The sequence below is a fragment of the Hyla sarda genome, unplaced genomic scaffold (genome assembly GCF_029499605.1).
Source record: "Hyla sarda isolate aHylSar1 unplaced genomic scaffold, aHylSar1.hap1 scaffold_367, whole genome shotgun sequence".
Classification (NCBI taxonomy): Eukaryota; Metazoa; Chordata; class Amphibia; order Anura; family Hylidae; genus Hyla; species Hyla sarda.
Window position 1 is genome coordinate 51,021 of NW_026610387.1, and position 12,848 is coordinate 63,868.

The 12,848-nt window shown below is 52.2% G+C and overlaps 1 protein-coding gene across 1 annotated transcript in view; it reads left to right on the plus strand.

Moving 5' to 3' along the window:
• LOC130332045 (receptor-type tyrosine-protein phosphatase O-like) overlaps nt 1–2,138 on the plus strand; it is a gene marked incomplete at its 5' end in the record, with an annotated part of 37,308 nt that extends 35,170 nt beyond the window's left edge. Inside the window, 2 exons of the mRNA XM_056553734.1 lie at nt 227–341; nt 1,642–2,138. Of these exons, the coding sequence (XP_056409709.1) occupies nt 227–331 (105 nt within the window). The remainder of the gene's footprint in view (nt 1–226; nt 342–1,641) is intronic.
• Nucleotides 2,139–12,848: the final 10,710 nt, after the last annotated feature.

Consider the following 12,848-nt stretch of genomic DNA (forward strand, 5'->3'; position numbering starts at 1 on the left):
GATTTCTGCATTCATACCTATTGAAATGTTTTCTGATTGCACTCCGCTCCTCACCTCCTGGATAATTCATTAACACAAGGGTTCACTTACTTTTTCTCCCTGCATTGTTGATGTTTATTGCGTGTTGTTATAGAGTAACGTAATGAGTGGGACCATGAATTATGCGCCTCTGTCGTCTTCGCCCCATTAGGTTCGGGTTCTAGCCTCATCTATATCTCTTTTTTAGGAACAGTTCGTCTTCCTCCATCATTGTGTTCAGTTAATGTGGAAGAAGAAAAGGCAGCAGTTCCGGATCAGCGACGTCATATACGAAAATGTCCACAAATCCTAGAGCCCACCCAGTAAGTATCCCCGTTATGGCCGTATATCTTCATCAGCCCCCAAACCCTCCAGATGTTACCTGTCCCTAGAACAATCGTGGCAAATATTAAGGAGTTTCCCATGATTCCTGCATGCTCACCAGGCTCCTCCCCTTTGTTGGGGCTCAGTGTGTAGTGCTTGTCCTGGTCATGTGATGTAACAGTGGTGACTGTGATTAGCACCGCCCCTTTGTGTCAGTCATGTGGCCATGACAAGTTGTTATCATGTGACAGCCAGCAGGAAGAATGATGTAGGAGGTAAATTGGAAACTTCTGGAACATTTCATCATATATTTATCTTTGCTGAAACTGGAGAAGACAACGTTATGGGGGGCAAATAATCGCTGCAATCACGGGGGAGGGGTCATCATCAGAAAGGCCTCATGGGGGAGGGATCATCATCAGAAAGGCCTCATGGGGGAGGGGTCATCATCAGAAAGGCCTCATGGGGGAGGGGTCATCATAAGGTAGGCATCACGGGGGAGGGGTCATAATCGGAAAGGCCTCATGGGGGAGGAGTCATCATCAGAAAGGCCTCATGGGGGAGGGGCCGTCATAAGGTAGGCATCATGGGGAAGGGACCGTCATGAGGTATGTGTCACAAAGGAAGGGATAATATGAAGGAGGGGTTGTCAAGAGGTAAACATCAGGAGATAGGTGTCACAAGGGCGGGATCATAATGTGGGAGAGGTCATCACGTTGTAGGCATCATGAAGGAGGAATGGTCATCAGGTAAGTGCCTCCTCAAGACATCTACTACCGAAAAAAGGCCTATAGCACATTTGTAGGGATAATCTGGACAAAAACAACAATTTAACCCGGCAGGGTTAACTAATTCTCTATTTTGTTCAAATAATAGGTGAGAATAAATGTTTAAAATCACCACCCCATTGTATGTCTAATTCCAAGAGTGATCTCTCTCCTCATGTCACCTGCTGTGCCCCGCATCTGTTATTGGGTGGTAACATTGTAGGGTATTATGGTGGAGACACACTAGGGTTGCTGATTAAAAAATATCACTGTCACACCCCAACATGTTTCGTCACTAAATGTGGCTTTATCAAGGAGACAACTGACAGCATGGGGGAGGGGCCTTCATAGGGTATGCATCATAGGGGAGGGGTTTTCATCAGGTAGGTGTCATGGGGAGGGGTCTTTATCAGGTAGGTGTCATGGGGGAGGGGTCTTTATCAGGTAGGTGTCATGGGGAGGGGTCTTTATGATTTGCTTTGTTTTACCTCATGCGTGATGGTGGTTGACACACTGCGCGTCTCTCTTCCAGGTGAGGACAACGCTGTCTCCAGTTATGGGGCGTCTCTCACTCGCTGCCCTTGAAGGATTGAGCCGTAGATCTGGCGTCTTCTGAACTTTCCATCATGTTTTTTTTTAGTATGAACTTTATTGAATAAGACACTAAATGGTATCGGAAGGGGCGGGGCCGAGGTGCTGGATCCAGGGTGGTATCTGAAGCCTTACCAGGGATTATACCTCATTCTCCACAGGAGGGCGCCGTGCGTTGCGCTCGCTCCCAGTCTTCTGTCCTGACTGTAAAGACTTTGTCCCCACAGTTGTCTGTATCTAGTGAAGCACAATGTCCGTGTTGTGTCCCAGACCGGAGGGCGTGGCAGATGGAGTTTCAGCGTGGCAGGGACCACACCATTGTGTGTGTATTCAGTTCCCTTTGTGCTATGTGAGTGTATGACACAGGATCGGTCACCGGACCGGCGCGTCTGTAAACGGGGCAAAGTGCACATAAAATAATGAGAATTGTCTATGGAATATGGCGTCCTCATTTATACCGTCCATGGAGGGGGCAGACGGGCTGAGGGGTCTGAGAGTAAGCCCCACCCCCCCACAAACAACCCTGTATATGTTCCTCAGTCCCTCCTCCTGACCATATACATCTAATTGTTCTGTCTTTGTGAGGTAATGAAGAGGGATATTTATAATAGTGTCAGAAATCCTCTCAGGGAAGGGGGGGAGTGGGAGGTGATTGGTGTGTGGTGGGAGGGGGCGTGTCCCTCTGGTGGGAGGTGATTGGTGTGTGGTGGGAGGGGGTGTGTCCCTCTGGTGGGAGGTGTGTGGTGGGAGGGTGCACATCCCTCTGTGTGGTGGTGGGAGGTGATTGTTGTGTGTAGGGGGTGTCCCCACGTGTGGTGGTGGGAGGGGGCGTGTCCCTCTGGTGGGAAGTGATTGGTGGGAAGGGTGTGTCCCTCTGGTGGGAGGTGATTGGTGTGTGGTGGGAGGGGGACCATCCCTCTGTGTGGTGGTGGGAGGTGATTGGTGTGTGTGGGGGGTGTCCCCCCTTGTGGTGGTGGGAGGGGGCATGTCCCTCCCTTGTGTTGGTGGGAGGTGATTGATGGGATGGGGTGTGTCCCTCCTTTGTGGTTGTGGGAGGTGATTGGTGTGTGGTGGGAGCGGGCACATCCCTCTGTGTGGTGGTGGGAGGTGATTGGTGTCCCCCCCCCCCATGGGTTGGTGGTGGGAGGGGGCGTGTCCCTCCCTTGTGCTGGTGGGAGGTGATTGGTGGGAGGGGGCATGTCCCTCCCTTGTGGTGGTGGAAGGTGTTTGGTGGGGAGGCGTGTCCCCTCCCTTATGGTGGTGGGAGGGGGCATGTCCCTCCCTTGTGGTGGGAGGGGATTGATGGGGGGGGGGGGGGGGGAGATGATTGGTGTGTGGTGAAAGGGGGCGTGTCCCTCCCTTGTGGTCGTGAGAGGTGATTGGTGTGTCTGCTCATGCAGCCTTATTCATGGGTCTTCTATTGTCCATGACTCTTGGACAAGCCTAATGCTGCAGGACTGGTTAGTGTCCAAGTAGGTATGGGGACCCCTAGTGGTGGGATGACACCAAATAAGAGAAGATGACGGGATTCAAAGAGATGGGAATTCTTCCTGGTCTTCTGGAGGAATGCTTAATACGGTGCGCACATAGCTCAGCCAATCCTCTATATCCCCTGATGATGATGAAGGGAGCGCACAATGTGCCTCTACACAAGGTTCTCTGTTGTGATGTAAAGAGGCCGCGGCTGCCCCTGCTCAGGAGCCTGGACACTTGGTACTAACCTGTACTGCCATTCCCAGCTGCGGGGTACAGGTCTGTAGGTAACACCCAGGAAAGATACATTGTGTAAAGAGTCAAAATCAGCAAATAAGATCCACAGACTGTGCTCCCAGGTTCATACGTCGCTTCATGGTATAGGTCTCAATATAGGCAGAGGTCACCGGGGCGCGTGGGGGGGGGGGGGGGAGGGGAGACTGGGGCCTTAGAAACGGTGGCAGCAGCTGTAGAGGACATTGTGGTTTAGAGTATTGAAGCGAAGAAGGAACTGAGGAAGAATCTGGCAGCATCATCCTCCTGTACCCACATAGACCCCTCTATACCTGCACCTTTACACCCACACGGACCCCTCTATACCTGCACCTTTACACCCACACGGACCCCTCTATACCTGCACCTTTACACCCACACGGACCCCTCTATACCTGCACCTTTACACCCACACGGACCCCTCTATACCTGCACCTTTACACCCACACGGACCCCTCTATACCTGCACCTTTACACCCACAAGGACCCCTCTATACCTGCACCTTTACACCCACACGGACCCCTCTATACCTGCACCTTTACACCCACACGGACCCCTCTATACCTGCACCTTTACACCCACACGGACCCCTCTATACCTGCACCTTTACACCCACACGGACCCCTCTATACCTGCACCTTTACACCCACACGGACCCCTCTATACCTGCACCTTTATACCCACAAGGACCCCTCTATACCTGCACCTTTACACCCACTTAGACCCCTCTATACCTGCACCTTTATACCCACAAGGACCCCTCTATACCTGCACCTTTACACCCACACGGACCCCTCTATACCTGCACCTTTACACCCACACGGACCCCTCTATACCTGCACCTTTACACCCACACGGACCCCTCTATACCCCCCACCTTTATACCCACACAGACCCCTCTATACCTGCACCTTTATACCCACACAGACCCCTCTATAACTGCACCTTTATACCCACATAGACCCCTCTATACCTGCACCTTTACACCCACACAGACCCCTCTATAACTGCACCTTTATACCCACATAGACCCCTCTATACCTGCACCTTTATACGCACACAGACCCCTCTATACCCCCACCTTTATACCCACATAGACCCCTCTATACCCCCCACCTTTACACCCACACGGACCCCTCTATACCTGCACCTTTACACCCACACAGACCCCTCTATACCCGCACCTTTATACCCACACAGACCCCTCTATACCCCCACCTTTATACCCACACAGACCCCTCTATACCCCCCACCTTTATACCCACACAGACCCCTCTATACCTGCACCTTTATACCCACATAGACCCCTCTATACCTGCACCTTTATACCCACACAGACCCCTCTATAACTGCACCTTTATACCCACACGGACCCCTCTATACCTGCACCTTTACACCCACACGGACCCCTCTATACCTGCACCTTTATACCCACAAGGACCCCTCTATACCTGCACCTTTACACCCACTTAGACCCCTCTATACCTGCACCTTTACACCCACACGGACCCCTCTATACCCGCACCTTTACACCCACACAGACCCCTCTATACCCGCACCTTTATACCCACACAGACCCCTCTATACCTGCACCTTTATACCCACAAGGACCCCTCTATACCTGCACCTTTACACCCACACGGACCCCTCTATACCTGCACCTTTATACCCACACAGATCCCTCTATACCCGCACCTTTATACCCACTTAGATCCCTCTATACCCGCACCTTTACACCCACACGGACCCCTCTATACCCGCACCTTTACACCCACACAGACCCCTCTATACCCGCACCTTTATACCCACACAGACCCCTCTATACCTGCACCTTTATACCCACGCAGACCCCTCTATACCTGCACCTTTACACCCACACGGACCCCTCTATACCTGCACCTTTATACCCACGCAGACCCCTCTATACCTGCACCTTTACACCCACACGGACCCCTCTATACCCCCCACCTTTATACCCACACAGACCCCTCTATACCTGCACCTTTATACCCACGCAGACCCCTCTATACCTGCACCTTTACACCCACACGGACCCCTCTATACCCCCCACCTTTACACCCACACAGACCCCTCTATACCTGCACCTTTACACCCACATGGACCCCTCTATACCTGCACCTTTACACCCACACGGACCCCTCTATACCCCCACCTTTACACCCACACAGACCCCTCTATACCTGCACCTTTATACCCACATAGACTCCTCTATACCCCCACCTTTATACCCACATAGACCCCTCTATACCCGCACCTTTATACCCACACAGACCCCTCTATACCCCCACCTTTATACCCACACAGACCCCTCTATACCCCCACCTTTATACCCACACAGACCCCTCTATACCCCCACCTTTATACCCACATAGACCCCTCTATACCCGCACCTTTATACCCACACAGACCCCTCTATACCCCCACCTTTATACCCACACAGACCCCTCTATACCCCCCACCTTTATACCCACACAGACCCCTCTATACCTGCACCTTTATACCCACAAGGACCCCTCTATACCTGCACCTTTACACCCACACGGACCCCTCTATACCTGCACCTTTACACCCACACGGACCCCTCTATACCTGCACCTTTATACCCACAAGGACCCCTCTATACCTGCACCTTTACACCCACTTAGACCCCTCTATACCTGCACCTTTACACCCACACGGACCCCTCTATACCCGCACCTTTACACCCACACAGACCCCTCTATACCCGCACCTTTATACCTGCACCTTTATACCCACAAGGACCCCTCTATACCTGCACCTTTACACCCACACGGACCCCTCTATACCTGCACCTTTATACCCACTTAGATCCCTCTATACCCGCACCTTTACACCCACACGGACCCCTCTATACCTGCACCTTTATACCCACAAGGACCCCTCTATACCTGCACCTTTACACCCACTTAGACCCCTCTATACCTGCACCTTTATACCCACAAGGACCCCTCTATACCTGCACCTTTACACCCACACGGACCCCTCTATACCTGCACCTTTACACCCACACGGACCCCTCTATACCCCCCACCTTTATACCCACACAGACCCCTCTATACCTGCACCTTTATACCCACACAGACCCCTCTATAACTGCACCTTTATACCCACATAGACCCCTCTATACCTGCACCTTTATACCCACGCAGACCCCTCTATACCTGCACCTTTACACCCACACGGACCCCTCTATACCCCCCACCTTTATACCCACACAGACCCCTCTATACCTGCACCTTTATACCCACATAGACCCCTCTATAACTGCACCTTTATACCCACATAGACCCCTCTATACCTGCACCTTTATACGCACACAGACCCCTCTATACCCCCACCTTTATACCCACATAGACCCCTCTATACCCCCCACCTTTACACCCACACGGACCCCTCTATACCTGCACCTTTACACCCACACAGACCCCTCTATACCCGCACCTTTATACCCACACAGACCCCTCTATACCCCCACCTTTATACCCACACAGACCCCTCTATACCCCCCACCTTTATACCCACACAGACCCCTCTATACCTGCACCTTTATACCCACATAGACCCCTCTATACCTGCACCTTTATACCCACACAGACCCCTCTATAACTGCACCTTTATACCCACATAGACCCCTCTATACCTGCACCTTTACACCCACACAGACCCCTCTATACCCGCACATTTATACCCACACAGACCCCTCTATAACTGCACCTTTATACCCACATAGACCCCTCTATACCCGCACCTTTACACCCACACAGACCCCTCTATACCTGCACCTTTATACCCACATAGACTCCTCTATACCCCCACCTTTATACCCACATAGACCCCTCTATACCTGCACCTTTATACCCACACAGACCCCTCTATACCCGCACCTTTATACCCACACAGACCCCTCTATACCCCCACCTTTATACCCACACAGACCCCTCTATACCCCCACCTTTATACCCACACAGACCCCTCTATACCCCCACCTTTACACCCACACAGACCTCTCTATACCCCCCACCTTTATACCCACATAGACCCCTCTATACCGGCACCTTTACGCCCACACAGACCCCTCTATACCTGCACCTTTATACCCACATAGACCCCTCTATACCTGCACCTTTACACCCACACGGACCCCTCTATACCTGCACCTTTACACCCACACAGACCCCTCTATACCCCCACCTTTACACCCACATGGACCCCTCTATACCTGCACCTTTACACCCACACAGACCCCTCTATACCCCCACCTTTACACCCACACGGACCCCTCTATACCTGCACCTTTACACCCACACGGACCCCTCTATACCTGCACCTTTACACCCACACGGACCCCTCTATACCTGCACCTTTATACCCACAAGGACCCCTCTATACCTGCACCTTTACACCCACACGGACCCCTCTATACCTGCACCTTTACACCCACACGGACCCCTCTATACCTGCACCTTTATACCCACAAGGACCCCTCTATACCTGCACCTTTACACCCACTTAGACCCCTCTATACCTGCACCTTTACACCCACACGGACCCCTCTATACCCGCACCTTTACACCCACACAGACCCCTCTATACCCGCACCTTTATACCTGCACCTTTATACCCACAAGGACCCCTCTATACCTGCACCTTTACACCCACACGGACCCCTCTATACCTGCACCTTTATACCCACTTAGATCCCTCTATACCCGCACCTTTACACCCACACAGACCCCTCTATACCCGCACCTTTATACCCACACAGACCCCTCTATACCTGCACCTTTATACCCACAAGGACCCCTCTATACCTGCACCTTTACACCCACACGGACCCCTCTATACCTGCACCTTTATACCCACTTAGATCCCTCTATACCCGCACCTTTACACCCACACGGACCCCTCTATACCCGCACCTTTACACCCACACAGACCCCTCTATACCCGCACCTTTACACCCACACGGACCCCTCTATACCTGCACCTTTACACCCACACGGACCCCTCTATACCTGCACCTTTATACCCACAAGGACCCCTCTATACCTGCACCTTTATACCCACGCAGACCCCTCTATACCTGCACCTTTACACCCACACGGACCCCTCTATACCTGCACCTTTATACCCACTTAGATCCCTCTATACCCGCACCTTTACACCCACACGGACCCCTCTATACCCGCACCTTTACACCCACACAGACCCCTCTATACCCGCACCTTTATACCCACACAGACCCCTCTATACCTGCACCTTTACACCCACACGGACCCCTCTATACCTGCACCTTTACACCCACACGGACCCCTCTATACCTGCACCTTTACACCCACACGGACCCCTCTATACCTGCACCTTTATACCCACAAGGACCCCTCTATACCTGCACCTTTACACCCACACGGACCCCTCTATACCTGCACCTTTATACCCACTTAGACCCCTCTATACCTGCACCTTTATACCCACAAGGACCCCTCTATACCTGCACCTTTATACCCACGCAGACCCCTCTATACCTGCACCTTTACACCCACATGGACCCCTCTATACCCCCCACCTTTATACCCACACAGACCCCTCTATACCTGCACCTTTATACCCACACAGACCCCTCTATAACTGCACCTTTATACCCACATAGACCCCTCTATACCTGCACCTTTACACCCACACAGACCCCTCTATAACTGCACCTTTATACCCACATAGACCCCTCTATACCCCCCACCTTTACACCCACACGGACCCCTCTATACCTGCACCTTTACACCCACACAGACCCCTCTATACCCGCACCTTTATACCCACACAGACCCCTCTATACCCCCACCTTTATACCCACACAGACCCCTCTATACCCCCCACCTTTATACCCACACAGACCCCTCTATACCTGCACCTTTATACCCACATAGACCCCTCTATACCTGCACCTTTATACCCACACAGACCCCTCTATAACTGCACCTTTATACCCACATAGACCCCTCTATACCTGCACCTTTACACCCACACAGACCCCTCTATACCCGCACATTTACACCCACACAGACCCCTCTATACCCGCACATTTATACCCACACAGACCCCTCTATAACTGCACCTTTATACCCACATAGACCCCTCTATACCCCCACCTTTACACCCACACAGACCCCTCTATACCTGCACCTTTATACCCACATAGACTCCTCTATACCCCCACCTTTATACCCACACAGACCCCTCTATACCCCCACCTTTATACCCACACAGACCCCTCTATACCCCCACCTTTATACCCACACAGACCCCTCTATACCCCCACCTTTACACCCACACAGACCTCTCTATACCCCCCACCTTTATACCCACATAGACCCCTCTATACCGGCACCTTTACGCCCACACAGACCCCTCTATACCTGCACCTTTATACCCACATAGACCCCTCTATACCTGCACCTTTACACCCACACAGACCCCTCTATACCCCCCACCTTTATACCCACACAGACCCCTCTATACCTGCACCTTTACACCCACACAGACCCCTCTATACCCCCCACCTTTATACCCACACAGACCCCTCTATACCTGCACCTTTACACCCACACAGACTCCTCTATACCCCCACCTTTATACCCACAAGGACCCCTCTATACCTGCACCTTTACACCCACACGGACCCCTCTATACCTGCACCTTTAGACCCACATAGACCCCTCTATACCTGCACCTTTACACCCACACGGACCCCTCTATACCTGCACCTTTACACCCACACAGACCCCTCTATACCCCCACCTTTACACCCACATGGACCCCTCTATACCTGCACCTCTACACCCACACAGACCCCTCTATACCCCCACCTTTACACCCACACGGACCCCTCTATACCTGCACCTTTACACCCACACGGACCCCTCTATACCTGCACCTTTACACCCACACGGACCCCTCTATACCTGCACCTTTATACCCACAAGGACCCCTCTATACCTGCACCTTTACACCCACACGGACCCCTCTATACCTGCACCTTTACACCCACACGGACCCCTCTATACCTGCACCTTTATACCCACAAGGACCCCTCTATACCTGCACCTTTACACCCACACGGACCCCTCTATACCCGCACCTTTACACCCACACAGACCCCTCTATACCCGCACCTTTATACCTGCACCTTTATACCCACAAGGACCCCTCTATACCTGCACCTTTACACCCACACGGACCCCTCTATACCTGCACCTTTATACCCACTTAGATCCCTCTATACCCGCACCTTTACACCCACACGGACCCCTCTATACCCGCACCTTTACACCCACACAGACCCCTCTATACCCGCACCTTTATACCCACACAGACCCCTCTATACCTGCACCTTTATACCCACAAGGACCCCTCTATACCTGCACCTTTACACCCACACGGACCCCTCTATACCTGCACCTTTATACCCACTTAGATCCCTCTATACCCGCACCTTTACACCCACACGGACCCCTCTATACCCGCACCTTTACACCCACACAGACCCCTCTATACCCGCACCTTTATACCCACAAGGACCCCTCTATACCTGCACCTTTATACCCACTTAGACCCCTCTATACCTGCACCTTTACACCCACACGGACCCCTCTATACCTGCACCTTTACACCCACACGGACCCCTCTATACCTGCACCTTTATACCCACTTAGATCCCTCTATACCCGCACCTTTACACCCACACGGACCCCTCTATACCCGCACCTTTATACCCACTTAGACCCCTCTATACCTGCACCTTTATACCCACAAGGACCCCTCTATACCTGCACCTTTATACCCACGCGGACCCCTCTATACCTGCACCTTTACACCCACACGGACCCCTCTATAACTGCACCTTTATACCCACATAGACCCCTCTATACCCCCACCTTTACACCCACACAGACCCCTCTATACCTGCACCTTTATACCCACATAGACCCCTCTATACCCGCACCTTTATACCCACACAGACCCCTCTATACCCCCACCTTTATACCCACACAGACCCCTCTATACCTGCACCTTTATACCCACATAGACCCCTCTATACCCGCACCTTTATACCCACACAGACCCCTCTATACCCCCACCTTTATACCCACACAGACCCCTCTATACCCCCACCTTTACACCCACACAGACCTCTCTATACCCCCCACCTTTATACCCACATAGACCCCTCTATACCGGCACCTTTACGCCCACACAGACCCCTCTATACCTGCACCTTTATACCCACATAGACCCCTCTATACCTGCACCTTTACACCCACACAGACCCCTCTATACCCCCCACCTTTATACCCACACAGACCCCTCTATACCTGCACCTTTATACCCACACAGACCCCTCTATACCTGCACCTTTACACCCACATAGACCCCTCTATACCTGCACCTTTACACCCACACAGACCCCTCTATAACTGCACCTTTAGACCCACATAGACCCCTCTATACCTGCACCTTTATACCCACACAGACCCCTCTATACCTGCACCTTTACACCCACACAGACCCCTCTATAACTGCACCTTTAGACCCACATAGACCCCTCTATACCTGCACCTTTACACCCACACAGACCCCTCTATACCTGCACCTTTACACCCACACGGACCCCTCTATACCTGCACCTTTACACCCACACGGACCCCTCTATACCCCCACCTTTACACCCACACAGACCCCTCTATACCTGCACCTTTATACCCACATAGACTCCTCTATACCCCCACCTTTATACCCACATAGACCCCTCTATACCCGCACCTTTATACCCACACAGACCCCTCTATACCCCCACCTTTATACCCACACAGACCCCTCTATACCCCCACCTTTATACCCACACAGACCCCTCTATACCTGCACCTTTATACCCACACAGACCCCTCTATACCCGCACCTTTATACCCACACAGACCCCTCTATACCCCCACCTTTATACCCACACAGACCCCTCTATACCCCCACCTTTATACCCACACAGACCCCTCTATACCTGCACCTTTATACCCACACAGACCCCTCTATAACTGCACCTTTAGACCCACATAGACCCCTCTATACCTGCACCTTTATACCCACACGGACCCCTCTATACCTGCACCTTTACACCCACACGGACCCCTCTATACCTGCACCTTTATACCCACACAGACCCCTGTATACCTGCACCTTTATATCCCCACAGACCCCTCTATACCCACATAGACCCCTCTATACCCGCACCTTTGTACCCACATTCGCACTCCTCCTCGTCATCACACCTCACCTGATGACTTTCACATAAGAGACATAGAAATGGGGTT